The sequence below is a fragment of the Siphateles boraxobius genome, unplaced genomic scaffold (assembly GCF_051911475.1).
Source record: "Siphateles boraxobius isolate OS27281-9 unplaced genomic scaffold, OSU_SipBor_1 24, whole genome shotgun sequence".
Lineage (NCBI taxonomy): Eukaryota > Metazoa > Chordata > Actinopteri > Cypriniformes > Leuciscidae > Siphateles > Siphateles boraxobius.
In genome coordinates this window covers 4,128,851-4,149,095 of record NW_027508855.1, presented here as the reverse complement: position 1 = coordinate 4,149,095, position 20,245 = coordinate 4,128,851, and the positions used below count along the sequence as shown (strand labels likewise).

The 20,245-nt window shown below is 46.5% G+C and overlaps 1 protein-coding gene across 1 annotated transcript in view; it reads right to left on the bottom strand.

The window, feature by feature from the left end:
* whrnb (whirlin b) overlaps positions 1 to 20,245 on the bottom strand; it is a 132,815-nt gene that overhangs the window by 7,985 nt on the left and 104,585 nt on the right. The window contains exon 11 of the mRNA XM_077241844.1: positions 13,540 to 14,193. Within this exon, the coding sequence (XP_077097959.1) occupies positions 13,540 to 14,193 (654 nt within the window). The remainder of the gene's footprint in view (positions 1 to 13,539; positions 14,194 to 20,245) is intronic.

Below are 20,245 nucleotides of genomic sequence, written 5' to 3'. Positions count from 1 at the left end.
CACTCAGTATCTGTGAAGTGAAGCAGGACAACGGCTCACCAGTCCTTGTTTCAGATTCTCATCCACAGACGACTGATTTTGGGCATTTTTACTGCATGATCAATACAAACAGCACTACATAACGGTTCATCACAGTCTCCAAATTATGAACAGAATTTGATATTAAGTCTGTTGTTTAAAACAAATAAAGAACAAATGTAGGAAAATGGTTATTACGCGACAACAGCGGGAAACTTTGTATATTTGTGCAGTGTGCGAATGTCAAAAAACCTATTCCCAATTTGAATCTTTTGACTTATAAACGTGCACATCACCCCGATCATGCATCATATCACGATGTTAAGCATTCATGTAAACTACAATACATTCAGATGAATCAATCACAATGAATTCAGACCGATTGAAACAAAAGTTGTGCATGTAAACATATCCAGTCCCTGCGGAGTTGCCAGTTATGGCGGTATTTCCACCTCTTAATGCCGCATGTGCTCTTGGATGATTAGATACATGAGGGGCTAATGTAGAAAAAAATAACTTAATGTCATTCTGGGATGAATCTATTCTGGAAATCCTGCTTTTTTGTCATTAAGGGAAATCATCTTGTCTCAGTTACAAATTTGACTGGTAAATCATAAAAAAAAAAAATATTTATTGCATTGCATATTGAATGTTCAGGGGTGACATATTAATAAACAGACATGGTATTTATGACTGGATGTAACTTTTTATACTTTCCTGTAAAAATGGCTCTCCTACTGACTTTGTCCTATCAGTGCGGCTCTCATGAAAAAAATAGTGAAGACCACTGGATTAGAGGTATGCATTCAGAATTTATGTGAACCTCACACATTAGCTGAATTTGAAAAGAGTTATACAGCTAGATGAATTCTCTAAGTGCTGAACGTCATCAAAGTTTAGAGGTATCTACTATGGCTGTCAATTTAGTATGTTAAATTAGTGTGACTAATTATTTCAAATGAATGAGATGACACCTGACTAGAGTTCTCAATGGGCCAGGCGACCTGACTAACCCGACGGGACCCGCGGGTTCGGGCCAGGTTCGGGTCGAAAATATAAGCAAATGACTCGGGTCGGGTCGGACCTCAGGCTTAATCTTTTCCGCTCAGTGAAAACATTTATTAATCATCGCCGCTGTTCACCGTAAAGAAAGTCTGGCTGCTGCGTGCAACGTGCATCGCGGTGGCAGACCTGACGCCGCGGAGTGCACGCCTTTAGTCTGGAGAAGAAGATGGAGTTGGTGAAAAGTAAACTTGCCGCAGGTGAATTCACCGTCGCTACTACAGGAGTGGGAAAATCAGAGGTCTGGAAAGTGTTTGGAGTGGTGCTGGATTCGGATGTAAATTCTACAGGTTATGTGCAATGCTAAAAATGCAAGGTGCTGATGAAATATGACAGCAAAAAAACAGGGTCGTCCAGAAGATTTTTATTTGAGGCATATTTAGTAGCCTATATAGCCTATTTATATATTTAGAGTTTGTTTCAGTTGCTTGTATTGTTTGTAGGCTATTGTAGGCTATAGATGTGTCGGGTTACATCGGGTCCGGGCTTTAAAAGCCACGGGCCGGGTCGGGTCGGGTTGTAATTTTCAGGCCCGTTGAGAACTCTATACCTGACCCCTATGTGCATTCTGTAATAAGGTATCCTGCCATTTGATAAATTAAAGCATAGTACCTTCTTGTATTCTTTATATTGACATCTAAAGCCATTTTTTAAAATGTTTATTCAGCAGGGCTGGGTATCGATAGAGATTCCCTGATTCAGTTCGATTGTCATTCATTTTGGTATATTTCCATTATAATGTTTATTTTGCTTGTGTATGACATTCTATCACTAACTAATTCTGTACATTAAATATTCGAAAAATATGAATCTTAAAATTTAAGAGCAGGACCTAAACTGTGCAATTAATTTTTTCTATTTATTACATAACAGATACAGTAAAATAAGCATCACAACCAAAGCATGCTCTGTGGATACCAACCGAACTTTAAATTACATTTCTTGTGAAAAAACGAACTCGGTTACCTAATGTAACCTCAGTTCTCTCTAGAAGAGGGAACGAGTATTGCATAAGTTGCTTACGCTACGGGTAAAGTCATCTTTTCTTGAGATATGAAGCCAAAAATTAATCTTAATTTTGTATTTATTGTCAACGCAGTGCAGCAGCGAGCAGACCTAGAGCAGGCTATCTAGCGTGCTCATTTGCTGCCCTGCGGCTACTGCAGAAGCCTACCACTGAGCCTCGTGTGACGTTACGCCCTCTACGCATCACAGCCCGCCAGAATGGGTGTGGCTTAGCGTATAAAGGTACGGCTTGGAGGCTGCTTCCATGGTTTTCATTGAATGAAGCAAAAGTCTCTCGTGGCGCGAGCACTTCAGGTTACGCAATACTAGTTCCTCTTCTAGAGAGAACCGAGGTTACATTAGGTAACCGAGTACGTTCTCTTATGAGAGGTTCTCTTGTATTGAGTAAGTTGCTTACGCCAGTGCACGCCAAGCATCCATCTGAACAGACTCTGTTTCAAGGCGGGGAGACCCTTGGTGCGCCCACCAAACGAAATAAAGAGCTGCTCCGAGCGCCTGAAAGGTGCGGAGCGTGTAATGTAAACCCTCAGCGCCCTGACAGGCTAGAGGAGATTAACATCGCTCTCACTATCGGATGCTGGCAGAGCCGATGGAGAAATGACCTGCGCTCTGAGGGGAGTGCCAATCACCTTAGGGACACAGCCATGTCTTGGCTTGAGGATGACTTTAGAGTCCAAACTCAAGACATGCAGCGCTAACAGATAGCGCGTGTAAATCCCCCACACGTTTGACTGATGACAGAGCTGTCAGAAAAGCGGTTTTGAGCGAGAGGTACTTTAGATCCACGGAATCTAGCGGTTCAAAGGGGTATGCTTTCAGGGCCTCTAGGACCAAAGAAAGATCCCACATAGGAACCGACGGGGTCCCGGGGGATTCATCCTCCTGACTCCTCTAAGGAAGCCGATGACAAGCTCGATCCTTCCTATTGACTGGCTGCGCGTCGACTCAGCGAACGCTGCAATGGCCGCCACATATACTTTAAGCCTGGAGGGGGCCCTGCCCTTGTCCAACAGCTCTTGAAGGAAGCCAAGCAACCACGAGATCCCACACGTTCGTGGGTCCAGATTTCTGTCGGCACACCATTTGGAGAACACGGCCATTTAGACGCGTAGAGCCATCTCGTAGAGGGAGCTCTAGACTGCGTGATCGTGTTCATAACCCCTTCTGGCAGGACAACGGGTATCCGTTGATTAACCATACGTGCAGAGACCAGCGGTCTGGATGGGGATGCCAGATTAAGCCGCGGGCTTGAGAGAGGACATCTCTCCTCACCGGAATCGGCCAAGGGCCTGTGCGTGACAGCCACGTCAACTTCGGGAACCAGATTTGGTTCTCCCATCGCGGGGCTATAAGGAGCACCGAGTGGCACGTTTCCCTGACTCTCTTGATTACCTGTTGCAGCAGTGAGACCAGAGGGAAAGCATAAAGTGGGCGGCTGGGCCAGATTTGGGCCAGCACGTCCTCGTTCTTTGAAAAGAACATTGGGCAATGAGCGTTGTCTTTTGACGCAAAAAAGGTCGACTTCCGCTTTGCCGAAAAGGCGCCATAGCAACTGGACTGTCTGGGGGTGCAGGGACCATTCCCCTGGGGCAACGTTATCCCTGGACAGTCTGTCTGGGCCGTCGTTCAGGTGGCCTGGCACATGCGCAGCACTCAGCGAGCGCAGTAAGTGCTGAGACCATACGAGGAGGCGTTCTGTCAGATCGCAGAGAATCCTGGATCTGACACTGCCCTGATGGTTGACGTAGGACACCACAGACATGTTGTCCGAGTGGACTAGAATGTGGTGGTCTCGTATGAACGGGAGGAAACGCTTTAGCGCGTTCTCGACCGCTATCATCTCCAGACAGTTTATATGAAGGCGTTACTCTCGGTCTGACCACAGGCCAAAGACAAGTCTGCCCTCGATAAGAGCGCCCCAACCTAAGTTGTAGGCGTCTGTCCAGATGAACTTTCGGTATGAGACAGCTCCCATCGTCACCCCCCGCTGGTACCAGTCGGCCGCTAACCAGGGCTGCAGAGTTGAAACGCAGCTCTGAGTCACTCTGATGTGTCTGCAGCCGGAAGCCCAAGCCTGGTGAGGCACCCGAGCGTTCAACCAGCGTTGTAGCGGGCACATGCGCAGTAGGCCCAGCTGTTTTCAGAGAAGCGACGCTGCCCTTCTGGAAAGATGCGGCCAGGTGTCGAACACGGCGTGTGCTGTGTCGATAAACGAGCCGACATAGCCACAGAGTCCAGTTCTATCCCCAGAAAGGAAACTGACTGACTGGGCAGTAAGTAAGTAAGTAAAATTTATTTGTATAGCACTTTTCTCAGATGAAGATCACAAAGTGCTTCACAACAAAAGAAAACCTTAACAACTCTCATAAATACATTGAATCATTTTGAATGATTCAAAATGATGATACATACATTTGAAAAAAAAAAAAACGTACATATTAGACCAGCCTAACCACCCTACAAACTAGTTAAAAGCCTCTTTAAAAAGCAGAGTTTTCAGCTGACTTTTAAATTTTTCCACACAATCCAAAACGCGTATGGAAAGAGGCAAAGCGTTCCACAACCTGGGTGTAACAACTTGGAATGAACGGTCCCCCCTTGTTTTAAAATGTGTAAGGGGGACAACTAATAGTCTCTGGCCTGTTGATCTCAGACTACGTGAGGATGTACGCAGCTGTATCAGGTCGGAGATGTATGGGGGTGCCTGTCCTTGTAGGGCTCTAAAAGTTAAGACCAAAATTTTAAAGTGTATTCTAAATTTCACTGGTAGCCAATGAAGTGAAGATAAAACTGGAGTAATATGTGCCCTTTTACTCGTGTGGGTTAAAAGCCTAGCAGCAGAATTTTGAACAGTCTGGAGACGAGACAAATCCTTCTTATTAAGACAAATAAAAAGACTGTTACAATAGTCTAAGCGAGACGAGACAAAAGCATGGATGATCATTTCCAACTCAGCTTTTGACACCAAGGCTCTTATCTTAGCAATGTTCCTTAATTGAAAGAAACAGTTTTTAATAAGAAGTTTCGAATGTTTCTCCAGAGACATGGCCGCATCAAAAACAACACCTAAGCTCCTGAGACTGGGCTGAACTGACGAACCTAGGGCACCAATGTGTTGCTTTATCTGTGGGATGCTCTGCTCAGGGGCAATAATTAAAGTTTCAGTCTTGGCTGAATTCAACATTAAAAAGTTGTCATTTAGCCATTGCTTGATCCTACTCAGACAATTCATTAAAGATGATAGTTTAAATAACTCTGTAGGCTTGAAGGAACAGTATAACTGAATGTCATCTGCATACAAGTGATATGAGACATCCTGAAACTGGCTTATAATCTGTCCTAGAGGGAGTATATACAAAAGGAAAAGAATCGGTCCCAGGACAGAACCCTGAGGAACACCACTCGATAAACCTGCAGTATTGGACATTTTCTGATTTATGTAAACACTAAAACTTCTACCAGTAAGGTATGATGAAAACCATTTCAGAGCTGATCCGGATATCCCTAATAGAGCCTGGAGTTTATTAAGCATAATATTGTGATCAATAGTGTCAAAAGCAGATGTAAGGTCCAACAAAACTAATACTGTATGCTTCCCAGAATCAGCAGACATTAAAATATCACATGAAACTTTCGCCAGTGCAGTTTCCGTAGAATGTTTTTTACGAAAACCTGACTGATATTTATCAAAAATATCATGTATCTCTAAGAAAATAGTAAGCTGCTCAGCTACCACTTTCTCTAGAATCTTTGCCATGAAAGTGAGTTTAGATATAGGCCTATAATTCGAGGGTTGCAGTGGGTCTAAATTGGGCTTTTTAAGAACAGGTTCAACAATAGCATGTTTAAAAAAGTCAGGAACCACCCCAGTTGAAAGAGAAGTATTGATCGTTTCAACAACACAGGGCCCAATACTATCAAAAACCTGCTTAAACAGCATAGTTGGGAGAACATCACTCTGGCCATAAGAGGGCTTTAGCTTATCTAGTAGAGTAGTAACATCGAATAGTGACACAAGTTTAAAAGAGAAACACGGATAGGAAAGAGCCAAAGTACAGGCCTTGTATGCAGGAGGAGGTAAAATGCTAGCTCTGATATCCTTAATTTTCTCAACAAAGAAGTCAAGGAATACATTACTATTTGACAGAGTGAGCAACGCAATTGGAGAAACAGATGGAGAAACAATAGAGTTAATAGAATCAAATAAGAATTTGGGATTTTTCTTGTTAGAGGATATTAGCTGAGAGAAGTAGTTAGTTCTAGCATTCTTCAGAAGTTCATTTAGAGATGCGGTTAATACCCTAAGATAGAGCCTGTGAACTTCAAGTTTAGTTGTTTTCCATAAGCGCTCTATTTTCCGACGTTTACTTCTAAGACTCTGAATAGATGAATTTATCCACGGGCAGGGCTTTTTAACAGACACAATGTTTGATTTCATAGGCGCCACTTCATCCAGAATTGTTGAACATTGGCTGTTAAAAGTCTCCACATACACATTTACATCACTACAACCTCTTAGCTGGCATGGATCAAACAAAGTCGAAAACTTCCCAGCAACATCCTGGTTAAAAACTCTCCTCTGAGCCTTAATTCTCAGAGGCGGGGGGTCCCGTGGTAAGTTTAAGTTAAAGAAAACACAACTATGGTCACTCACATGGACATCCTCCACACTCACATTTACTATCTCAAGACCCAATGAAAAAACAAGGTCCAGGGTGTGCCCCTTTAAGTGAGTAGGGCCTGAGACATATTGCGTAAAGTTAAAAGAGTCAGTAATAGATAGGAGATCTGTAGCTGCAATACATGACATATCATCAATATGAAGATTAAAATCTCCAATAATTAAAACTTTCTCCAGCTTGATTATAGAGGTTAATAAATCAGTAAAATCAGTGAGGAAGATACCTGCAGGGCCAGGAGGACGGTAAATTAACACACAATAAAATATGTTAACAGAACCGACCTTAATCATCTGTGACTCAAACGAGGAAAATGATTCACAGTGGATTCCTCTGCATAAAAAACTGTCTCGATACACGACAGCAAGGCCGCCACCTCGGCGAGCCGTTCGAGGCGTCCCAATCACTGAGCAACCTTCAGGGCAGAGCTCATTTAAGTGTATGGCTTCCTTTTCCTTTTGCCATGTTTCTGTGAGGAACATAAAATCCATCTTTTCCGTGAAGATAAGATCATTGATGGCATGCGCCTTGTTAGTGATGGAACGAGCATTTAGCAGCGCTAAACGGAGCGATGATGGCAGACCAGTCTCCTTAATAGCAGGTTGTAGTGGCCGTAAACACCTAGTACAGTCACGTGATTTCCAGCGGTGTCGTTGGGCCAATCGCTGGTCAGGCAGGTCGGACACAAACTGCAGTTTCCCAACTGCAAGTCCACCGCCGGCCGGTGGTAACCAAAGGGGATCCTGTCCAACGGGCAGGACGCGCCGAAGGCGACCCTGCGACAGAGCGCCCCCGGCACCTACATCCCGAGGAAAAACCGGCAACAGCCACCGCGGCCGCCGCCCGCAGAGGAGCCCGGGCACCCCCATCGCCGAAGACAGCCTCATCGCGACCCGAACGCCAGCTCTGCAACCCCTTTTCCTTCGACTCTTCTTTGGATTTCCACGACCCCGAAACAAAAATCGGTAATCAAATAGGCTGGGTACGCACACCAGCGGGGGTGGAAAAGTTTGACTGTAACTCTCCCAGCTGTTACTGAGTCCTTCCATATACACTCCAATGTTCATCAGGGTGACACGATCGTATGTCAGAACAGCGGTGACACAGTGGTTTAAAGGCAGGGTTAATGTGACCATAAAAGAGACATACACAAACAAATAAAAACGACATAAATGAGAGGCAGCAACGGCCATGCCAAACAAAGGCGCCATCTTGCCTCCCTGATGGCAATGAGCTCTTGGTCCAGCTGACCGTGAGACCCAGGCTTTCCAGCTGAATGAGGAGTACTGTTTTGTGAGATAAGAGTTCTATCTCTGACTGTGCCCGAATCAGCCAATCGTCCAAATAGTTCAGAATCTGCATGCCCTGATTTTTCAAGGGGGCGAGAGCCGCGTACATGCACTTCGTAAATGTACGGGGTGCTAAAGACAGGCCGAACGGGAGGATGGTGTATTGATATACCTGACCGTCGAAGGCGAATCTCAAGAATGGCCTGTGACGGGATATTATCTGAATCTGAAAGTAGGCGTCTTTCAGATCGAGAGAGATAAACCAGTCCCTTGGGCAAATTTGCGCAATAATTTGTCTGGTCGTGAGCATTTTGAACGGTCTTCTCATGAGAGCTCTGTTCAAATATATCAGATCTAAGATAGGTCTGAGAGCTCCGTCCTTCTTGGTTACGAGAAAATAATGGCTGTAAAAGCCTGAATCGCTCAGAGAAGGAGGTACCAGTTCTAAGACCACTTTGCACAGCAGTTTCACTATTTCTGCACGGAGTAGATGTGCTACTTCCACTTTCACTTTAGTCACGGTCCATGCTCGAAAGCACGGGGGACGGCGAGCGAACTGTAGCGAATAGCCCCGTCTTATTGTGCTCAGCACCCATTCTGATACCCCCAGAATAGCTTCCCATGCTTTTAAAAGTACAGCTAGGGGCAGAATGGACTCCGGGTTCTGATCGCCGCACTTCATGGGCTCGGGAAACTGAACCAGAGGTGTGGGCGCGGCGCGCGCGCCCTCTGTGCTTGAATACGGCAGCAAACTGACAGCGATGGCCGGCTGTTTCACGTGTGACGTCCCGATTGCTTTGAACGGGGAACGTTTTGTGATAACTTTGTGATAAATGAGCAGCGCCCGGGGCGAATTGTTTATTAGTAAGCGTGAGCGCTCGTGAATGGGCACGACTTACAATCATAGCTGGGGCAGAATGGCCTCTAGGTTCTGATCGCCGCACTTCGTGGGCTCGAAAAACTGAACCGGAGGTATGGGCACGACGCGCACGCCCTTGGTGCTTGAATACGGCGGCTCGCTGACTGCAATGGCTGGCTGTTTCACATGTGACGTCCCGATTGCTTCGAACGGGGAACGTTTCGTGATAACTTTGTGATGCGTGAGCAGCGCCGGGGGCGAATTGTTTATCAGTAAGCGTGTGTGCTCATGAGCGGGCACATAACTTACATTCATAGCCATGGTCAGAATGGCCTCCGGGTTCCGATCGCCACACTTCGTGGGCTCGGAAAACTGAACCGGAGGTTTGGGCGTGGCACGCGCGCCCTCGGTGCTTGAATACGGGGGCTCGCTGACAGCGAAGGCTGGCTGTTTCACATGTGACGTCCCGATTGCTTTGAACGGGGAACATTTTGAGATAAATTTGTGATGTGCGAGCAGCGTCGGGCGTTTATTAGTAAGCGTGAGCGCTCGTGAACGGGCACGTAACTTACATTCGTAACCTGACCGATATGAGGCTGTTTTGGCCATGTGACAGAGCGGGCAGAGAGTAGGCGTGGGCAAAGAGTTGTGGGCACATTTCCTACATCTAACACTCGAGCGGCATTTGGCAACTTTATGAGAGTGGGCTCTATGAGTATGAGACACACGGGGGGTATCGTGCTTGCGTGTAGGGGTGAACACTGAGATGTGGGCACATTTTCTATACTTAGGGCACCAACGGCATGAGCCGGATAACCAGATGTTATACTCTTGAGATTTGTCTGGGTCGCCGTAGAAACAGCGGTTGTGTGCAGGCGAGCGGGTTGCATTACCGGCTCGTTGGCTGCCGAATATACCGCTGCAGTAGCCTTTTCTAAGGGGACTGACAGGGCGAGATATTTCAATGGTTGTCCGGCCGCGGCGGGACTCAACCGTCTTTTCCTCCTTACTGCCGCTAGGAGGACTTCGCATGCTCGGGTTTCAGTATGATCTTAGGTCGAGGTCCCCGCGGGGGAGGCTGCCTGTAATGGCTGGATGAGTGTGAACTCGCTGTGAAGACGGAGTCTGAGCTGGACGCTGGCTAGCGCTTCGCGCAGGAGGCTGATCACGTGAGCGGCCTGCAGCTGAGCTAGAGCGTCGCTCCTTAAATCCGTGATGGCAGCTGGATCCGGGGCTTTCTCGTCCCCTTCTCGGCAGCGCCGTCCACTTGGGAGAGCGTCGAGGAGAGATGTGAGTGGAGTCTCGCGGAGAATGGTGCATTCCACGATTTAGAAAGCTCTGTGTGGAGCTCCGGCAGAAAAGGCGAACACGCACAGCAGAGCAAAAGAGTAAAAGGATACTGTCGCTAGATAGCGTAGCAGGCACGGATGGCTGAAGGCAGCAAAGTCGACCGGCTTCCTCAGACGCTTTCCTCTGCTTGCTGGTCGCTGGTTTCAACGGCAGCGGCTTCTCTCAGGATCCAGCGATGTGTAGAGCTTCGCTGAAGAGATGAAAATCAGGGAAGCAGCCTCCGAGCCGTACCTTTATACACTAAGCCACACTCATTCTGGCAGGCTGTGAAGCGAAGAGGGCGCGACGTCACGCGAGGCTCAGTGGTAGGCTGCTGCAGTAGCCGCAGGGGAGCCAATGAGCATGCTAGATAGCCTGCTCTAGGTCTGCTAGCTGCTGCACTGCGTTGACAATAAATACAAAATTAAAGATAATTTAAAGGCTTCATATCTCGAGAAAAGATTACTTTACCCGTAGCGTAAGCAACTTACGCAATACGAGAGAACCTCTCGTAAGAGAACTGTTATTATATAATGTGTCAAATTATTGTCATGATTCCTGTCTTGTGTTTAGGACTTTTAAATTGAAGTGTTTTCTGTTCCTATTGTGAGTGGATTCTCTTCCTATTCTCTTCCTGTGTTTAGTTCCTGTTTGCGTTGTACATTGTTGGTTTCCACAGTTACTCTAATTTGTTTCCATGACAATTAATCACCTTCACCTGTCCCATGTTAGCTCCTTGTTATCTTGTGTATTTAATCCCTGGTGTTTTCAAATGTTATTTTTTCTGGTGTTGTCTTATTTTTGGTGCACTCATTCTGTTCCTGGTTCCCTTTCAAGAGCAGTAACTCAACATTGCGTAGCTACGCTGAGGGAAATCCTCCCTTCTCAACTTTTGTTGAAATATTATGGGCTAACGCCAGCTTGGAGCAGCTGGCCAATTGTTGCGAAGTATGCAAATACCCTCGGGCAGTATAAAATGCATGGGCGTGACAATTGCGTCAGAATCTCTTTCTTCACTCTGTCATTGTTGGACAAGTTACCTTTTCTTCCTTTCTTCTTCTGAGGAGGAATCCGTTCTTCCACGACGTCCACGAGCACATGGTAAAGTCGTGGTCTGCACCACAATCGGCACACGTCTAAAGGTACGAAGCGAAAGCTCGCGGCTATGTGCAAAGAAAGCCTAAAGAAAGGCTTCAATCATTCCCTCCGGCCTCCTTAGTGAAGCCATGGAGTCAGTTACTGAGCATTTCTCTGAGGCGCAGAAGCGCGAAGGCCCAAATATTGCCCCGTCGCTCGTTCCAGCCCTCATTGAGGTCTCTCTTTTTGTCGGCCAGTTGCACTGAAGGATACAGTGCAACATAACAGCATAAACACATATCACAGGGGCGGCTGATAATTTTTCACGCAGGTGCTGAGGGGGTGCTAGATAATTGACAGGGACGGCTAATAATTTTTAACGCAGGTGCTGAGGGGGTGCTAGATAATTGACAGGGTGAGCTGCACAATTATATATTATATATAGGTAAATAGTATAAATAAATTAGCAAAACTTGGCCACTCAATATTTAATTATTTTAATTATCACAATTAAAGTTTTAATTTTATTAAATTGAACAAGCACAACATTCAGCATTCAATCAAATATTCTTAAAGATTTATTATTATTAATAATGTTATTTCAACATAATGGGCCTCGACCCCGTAATAGCAAAAACCCTCTCAAGTGCACACCGACCGGTCAACGCAGTGCACGCACGTGGCATCCAAGAAGGATGCAGTACTCGTAGCTGTGGGGCGGGTCGATGGGGCCCACACAAATCCTGCAAAGGTTAACCATCGGATGCGATGAAGAAAAAGTAACTAGTCCGCAGGTGCAACTTCAACGATGACAGTGTGAAGAAAGAGATTCTGATGCAATTGTCGCCCATGCACTTTATACTGCCCGAGAGCCTGTCAGTATTTGCATACTTCGCGACAATTGGCCAGCTGTTCCAAGCTGGCGTTAGCCCATAAGATTTCAACAAAAGTGGAGAAGGGAGGAGTTCCCGCAGCGTAGCTACGCAATGTTGAGTTACCGCTCTCGAAAGGGAACTCTGTGTATATGGCTACTAGTGTTTAATACAGTTGTTACCGCTAACTGTGTTTACTTTCATGCTTGAGTGCTTATTGTGTTGTGTCTGCCCTGAATCAGTGCAGCCTTCGCTTTCACTGCGTTTGTATATGCAATTTTAATAGGGTCGGGGATGATGTCTCATTGGTCTAGTTCCAATTATCAGATGGGAGCACTCCTAGTGGCACGGCTATTGGCTGACTGTCTGTCTCTTCCGTTGCTGGTGTAGCTTGGCCCCATTTTCCCCGGGCTTATCTTTACTACTCTCACGGCGGGATTTAATACAGTTCCCGCTGCGTAGCTACATAATGTTGAGTTACCGCTCTCGAAAGGGAACGTCTCCGGTTACTATTGTAACCTCGGTTCCCTGTGAGGCGGGAACGAGACATTGCGTTAGCCGCCATGTTTGCTGTTCTATCAGCTGTGCAGCAATCAGTCGTGATTTGTTTGTGAATCGAATTACACTGGTTACACTACATGTTTCTGATTCTCTAAAGAGTTTTGGTTTAAAATTATCATTTATCTGGGAATCAAAAACATACTACACTGGTTGTGCTGTATGCTTTTGATTCACTAAAAATATTTGTTTTAAAAAAGTCATGATTTGTCAAATAAAGACAGACAAAGTAAAAAAAAAAACAACTTGAATAAATCTAACTAGGGCTAACTAAAAGGGATAGTTAGTGAAAATTCTGTCATCATTTAATCACCCTCATGTCATCCCAAACCTGTATGACTTTCTTTCTTCTGTGGAACATAAAATAAGATATTTTGTTTATTTAATGAAAGTTAACCAAAACTGTTTGTTGACCAACCTTCTTTAAAATGTCTGCTTTTGTGTTCCAAAGAAGAAAGTTATTACAAGTTTGAATTGTATTACATGCACACTCATATACTCATAATGCGATTATAATGGAATTTATGTAAACATAATACTCCTATTAATAATCGGGGGTAAAAAATAATCACTTCTTAGCATAATCAGAATAATGAAAATTGTATGTAAATGGGAGTGGAGAGGTTTGCTCTGTCATGTAAACATCTTACTACGATTAAGTCCTTACTCTGATTACTGGAACAAATTGCAGTGTTGGTGCACATGTAAACGTAGTCAGTGATGATAGAATTCAAATTTTTGGGTGAACTATTCCTTTAGAGTGTCTTTACCTCGTAGCTGGGGCTGGAGCCTTTCCTCTGCCGTCTCCGGCTCAGGGTGTAGTGGGCTGTTCTGGGTGGCACCGCAGCTGTGAGATGGGGAGCCCTCAAGCTTATCTGGGCTACAGGGAGGCGGTGCAGGCATTAGCAGTGAAGGCGAAAGGGACGGAGAGGAGCGGGGAGAGATTATTGGGGTGCCCTCTCGAGAACGGTTTGGAGACTCCGGGTGCGGGCAGACCACCGCCGCATGCCTGCTCATCAAAAACTGAACCAGATCTCTACACGGCGGTCCATAGGAAGGGCTAGCTTGATAGGATGATGACCGTGGAGAGCTGTGATGGTGAGAGCAGGGTGGAGGAGTGTGATGGACAGAGCAGGTGGAAGTGGTGTGGTGGATGGTACACGGGGAGTTGTGAGTAGAGCAGGGCGAGTGCGAGTGATTGTGGGTGTGGTTTTCTTGGTGCCGCCTACAGGGGGCAGTAAAGAGTAGGTTTGTCTGGTACAGATTAGACGAAGGTCGTTTGGTTTGACTTTTTGGGCTGGCATGTCGAATAGGTGGAGGGGGAGGCTTGAACGAGGGGGGTGACTCAGATGACGGCTGCACCTTATCCTGAAATAAAACAAACGTATTGTCCATATTTATCTCTTCACTGTTTCTTGCAAATACTAAGACAGGCAATTAAATGATGCATTATCATTGAGGGAGGTTATGATAATGCTGAGAAAAAAACACATTCTGACATTTTAAAACTTTTAAAAGTGACATTTCCTTCCCAAAAGTCAGCATATTATGAAATTAACAGATGATAGATTGTCAGTGTACATCAATTTAGCACAAGCAAATGTTTAGAACAAGATGGTCAATTATGGATTCATCCAAGATAATCATTTAAGATTACAAGAGTTAATGTTGAGTTACTGATGCTTAATTAAATAAGAACAAGAAAATGTGGAATAAAAAACTTGACAAATTTAAACTTCAGCAAATTGATTAGTTAAAAAGGAAATCTATCACATGGGTGTGTTCTGGTTTAAAATGGCACATTTTATAATGTCACCATACATTTTCTGCTAAATCAAAGTAACTGGCATAAGGGGTGCAATAAGCTCTTTTGACTAGTAATGCTACCCCATATTTTTGGGCAGTGTAAAATTACATTGAATACAATGTATAGGTTTGCAATGTTGGGTCAAATACTGAAAGTGAAAGCATATATATATATATATATATATATATATATATATATATATATATATATATATATATATATATATATATGCTGCGTTAACGTGAGTCTCTTCTCGGGCGATAAAAAAAAAATCGTCATTAATATATTCTCAAAGTTGGGTTGGGATCATAAAATAGCTTTTATAATTGACGCCACGCCTACTCTCACAGATCGCGCAGCAGGGTAATTTCCTGTCAGGGACACAAGGTGTATACTTTTTACATGTTACATTGGGCGACGTTCCTCTCGTTACTTTATTTTAATGCAATTACATGTTGTTAAATGAGTTTATTCCAAGCGCACTGTATCTTTTTATGGGCATGAGCGATGCTCAATTTACAAATGAATCACTCTTTTGAGTCGATTCTGTTCAAAGACTTCATCAAACAAGTTGGCAGATCTGTCTAAACGGTTCGCGAATCAGTCTGAATGATCTGTTCAGTTCCTCACGCACTGAATCGTCTGAAGCGCGTTCAATCACACTCGACTCGGAGTCGTAACAGGAAGATTTACGAACATCAAGAGCGTTGGATGAAGTGGCCGTGGATCAACAGTTTAGTCAAGTGAAAGCAAATCTGCAAATGCATCATATTTTTGCCAGCGATGAAGATCTTTATTAGTTGAACATCTTCATAAGCTGTCTGTGAATGAATGATTACACAGGACGATACATTCGATTTCATTTAATTCAGGTAATACATTTTACAACCAAACAGATTATTACGTCACGATAGCACTACTAAAAAGTATGACATTATCCGTTTTTTGGACATATACATTTATTTATAGGCTACAAAAAATGCTTTAGAGCGTCGGCGCACTGGCAAAGGTTGACAGGTTAAATAAGCTACCATTGTGTACAGTTTATGAAATGAACACCCGCCATCCCGCGGTAATGTGTGTGTATTGCTCAGGGGCATAGTCACACGAATAGTTTTACATTGATTGAAAACTAATTTGTTTAAAAAGGAGGAGGCTAGGGCTGTACAATAATTCAATATCAATATATATCGCGATATTTTTTTTTCGATAGCGGTGATATGATTTTTAAACACATTTTCGATATTTCAATATACATAGCAGCATTTGTCACTGACTGACGTTAGGCACGCAGCCGTCAGAAAGAGCAGAGCACAATTGGCTACTTTCCTGATGACGTACACCACAGACACGCAGCCACTGCTAAGAGCAGCGGTTCCCTTTCAAGGGAACTTCGAGCTGCGTCAAACGCTGCGGGAACGCCCCTGCGTTGTGCGTCATGAAGCACGTATGGAATCAGCCCAATGGAGAGATGAAACGTCATAGGCGGGTGACGTCATCGACCAGGAAACTATAAAGCACCCCAAAAACACAAGCGCATTAGCTTCTGTGCTTTCAGTCGCGCTACATGTGAATCTGTCCCTGTGTGATATTGTCTGTCTTACATACCCTGCACCACACAAACAATTTATCCCTATATATATATATATTGAGAGATTATGGCGGACGAACAGCAGTTTAGAAAGTGTGTTCCTCCCTGCTCGCGTTATTTAACGAGCGGGGATACACATGATCTTTGTGTTGTTTGTTTGGGAGTTCAGCATGCCCAGTTTGCTCTCGAGGGAGCAGACTGTGAGCATTGCGAGCGTTTGCCGTTAAGGACGCTCCGCTCCCGCCGGTCGCTCTTTGAGGAGAGCGGTTCGGTGCGCGCTCCCCGCGGTTCGGGTCCCGCTTCTGCCGAGGCAGAGCGGCGGCGCTTATCGTGGGGATCGCAGATGGATCTCACAGCGGGGTTTGAGACGGGCTCTGCCTTATCTCTCCCTTCACCTGTGAGATCCAGTGCCTCAGTCCCGGGTTCGGAAGCACGCGCTGCGGTTTCTTCCGCTCGGGCTGAGGCACCAATGCTGCAGCTATCCAGTTCTGAGGAACTTGATGTTGTTAGTGTTGAGGGAGATGTGGAGGATTCGCCACCCCACACTCCTGAGAGTGATGAGCTTATGGAGGTGTTAACAAGAGCTGTTGAAAAACTTAATATTGAATGGCCAGTGACTAGACAGGAGTCTGTTTCTAAATCAAAGTTGGATGAGAGATTTTTGCCGTCACGTGTGCAGCCTCCACGCCGGTGCCTGCCGTTTTTCCATGATCTCCACACCGAGGTGTCGAAATCATGGAGAAAACCGGTGTCATATAGAGTGTTTAGTCCCCAGACTTCAACATACGCTAATATTATGGGAGCCAAGGCTCATGGTTATGGTGCTTTGCCTCGTGTGGAAGAGACGCTTGCGAGCCATCTCTCCCCCGAAGCAGCATCATCTTTTAAGGCACCGGCATTACCCACCAAGCCTTTAAGAAACACTTCGGCTTTAGTGGGTAAAGCATATTCGGCAGCAGGTCAGGCTGCGTCATGTCTGCATACTATGTCAATCTTGCAGGCATACCAGGCTGATCTGCTAAGGGACATGAGTGAGAGTGAGGAGGTCAGTACTGACGTAGTTCGTGAACTGCGTCAGGCTGCTGATTTATCCCTGCGTGCCACCAGAGAATCGGCCAAATTAATGGGTCGTTCTATGGCAGCTCTGGTGGCCGCAGAAAGACATTTGTGGTTAAATCAGACTAATATTAAAGAGAGAGAAAAAGCTTTTCTTTTAGATGCTCCTCTTTCTCCCATGGGGTTGTTTGGTGATGCTGTGAATTCAGTTATCGATAAATTCCAAGAAGAAAAGAAACAAACTGCAGCTTTTAAAAAGTTTCTTCCCCTTAAAGTTCATGTCCCTGGGGCTGCTGGGCGGGAGCAGCCCCGGCCGTCTTCGAGCTCATCACATAGAGCGCAGCAGAGGCAGAGTGTCGCGTCTCGTGCTCCCCCTGCTGGACAGTGGGCTCAGCCGCGACACTCTCAGCCGAAGCCTTCTCCCAGTAGAACTGATCTGAGGACAGTTATATTGGCTAAGAAGGCTTCGGCTAAGAAGAAGTCCTGACGCCAAGCCGTTCAGGATGCTGAGGGTGGTCCCCACCGAGGCGGAAAGGTGTTCACCTCTTTTTACGGTGCCCATTCCTCCTCGGTGCCCTCAGGGGCTCGTTCTGCCAACCCCGCCTTTATGCCGGGGCACAGACGATCCCAGCGAGCGCTTTCCCGAGGGACGCTCGCTCCCTCTGAGGAGGGTCTCAGAGCGGTCAGACCAGTTGTTCCCTGCCGGTGCGCCGTTACAGGGCGCTGCGTCTGCTGCTCAAGTTACACCAGAGGCCAGTCTCGAGAGGCTGGTACCCTTAGTAGAATTTCTGGCAGAGTGGAAAAGCCTTCCAAAAATATCTCATTGGGTCCTGCAGACAGTAGAAAAGGGTTATGCTATCCAGTTCAGGTGTCGTCCACCAAAATTCAGAGGGGTTCTGCACACAGTGGTGGGCCCCGAGCAGGCTCTGGTATTGGAACAAGAGGTGAAAACGCTCCTTCAAAAAGAGGCTATAGAACGGGTTCCTCCTCCCAGTTTGGAGTCAGGTTATTACAGCCGATATTTCATCGTTCCAAAGAAGGATGGGGGGTTGCGTCCAATTTTAGACCTGCGCATATTGAATCGCTCGGTAGGGAAGCTAAAATTCAAGATGCTCACTATCAAGCAGATCGTGTCTCAAATCAGGTCCGAGGACTGGTTTGTCACGATAGATCTGAAGGACGCATACTTCCATGTGTCCATCCTTCCACAACACAGGAAGTTCCTGAGGTTCGCCTTCGGGGGCGAGGCGTACCAGTACAGGGTTCTTCCGTTTGGCCTAGCTTTATCTCCCCGCACTTTCACGAAATGCATGGATGCAGCACTAGTGCCTCTGAGGCTTCAGGGCATTCGTATTCTCAATTACATCGACGATTGGTTGATTTTAGCCCAGACCGAGCAGATGGCGGTTCGGCATCGAGATGTCGTCCTAGCTCATATCAGAAAGTTGGGGTTGAGGCTGAACGCAAAGAAAAGTGTATTATCTCCTTCCCAGAAGACCACTTTTCTGGGTGTCGTTTGGGATTCGGTATCGATGCGGGCGCGACTCTCTCCGACCCGCATCGCTTCGATTCTCTCAGCTGTGAAACAAGTGAAGCTAGGCCAGCTACTCACTGTCAAGCAGTTTCAGAGACTGTTGGGTCTGATGGCAGCAGCGTCCAACGTTATACCTTGCGGCCTGTTGTACATGAGACCGCTACAGTGGTGGCTCAGGACCAAGGGATTCTCCCCGAGGGGAAATCCGCTCCGCACGTTCAAAGTCACGCGGCGCTGCCTTCGTGCTCTGGTCATGTGGAGAGAAACTTGGTTCCTATCCAAAGGTCCTGTGCTGGGGGCTCTTTGTCGTCGCATAACGCTAACGACGGATGCTTCCCTCACAGGGTGGGGGGCGGTCATGAGTGGTCGCCCAGCCCAAGGTCTGTGGCAGGATCATCATCTTTCGTGGCACATAAATTGTCTAGAGATGTTGGCTGTGTTTCAGGCTCTGAAACACTTCCTAACAGACCTGAGAGGCCATCATGTGTTAGTTCAATCAGACAACACGTCGGTGGTCTCTTATATAAATCATCAGGGGGGCCTGCGGTCTCGCCGGCTTTACAAGTTGGCCCGTCAGATCCTCCTGTGGTCCCAAGGGAAGCTACTATCTCTGAGAGCAATGTATCTCCCTGGGTATTTGAATGTGGTAGCAGACTCCCTGTCGAGGCAGGGGCCGAGGCCAGGGGAATGGAGACTCCACCCCGAGGTGGTGGAGCTCCTTTGGTTGAGTTTCGGTCGCGCCGAGGTGGACCTATTCGCTTCCAAGGAGACCACTCATTGTCATCGGTGGTTCTCCATCACTCTTCCAGCCCCCCTGGGGTTGGATGCTATGGTGCAGCCGTGGCCGAGGTCACGTCTGTACGCCTTTCCCCCGATTGCTCTGTTACCAGGAGTTCTGGAGAGGGTCCGCCGGGACGGGGTCAGTCTACTACTAGTAGCCCCGTTCTGGCCGGCCCGAGTATGGTTTGCGGACCTGATTTCTCTCCTGGACGGTTCTCCTTTGGAGCTCCCGGTCAGGAGGGATCTACTCTCCCAGGCGGGGGGCACGATACTTCACCCCCGCCCAGAATTGTGGAAACTGTGGGCTTGGCCTCTGAGGGGGCCCAGCTCATAGACTCCGGTCTCTCAACCGAGGTTGTTGAGACCATTCTTAACTCCAGAGCTCCATCCACGAGGAAGCTTTATGCCTTGAAGTGGAAACTTTTCACTTCTTGGTGTGGAGAACACCTGCAGGACCCAGTTAACTGCCCAGTGGGTGCAGTGCTGGAATTCCTGCAGGAGCGCTTCTCCACAGGGTTATCCCCCTCCACACTAAAGGTGTATGTGGCGGCACTAGCTGCTTACCACGTCCCTTTCAGTGGAGTTTCTCTTGGGAGACACCCGCTTATAACTCGTTTCCTCCGTGGCACTTTGAGGCTGAGGCCAGCAGTTCGTACGAGGGTGCCGACTTGGGATCTGGCCATTGTATTAGAAGGTCTTTCCCTAGCT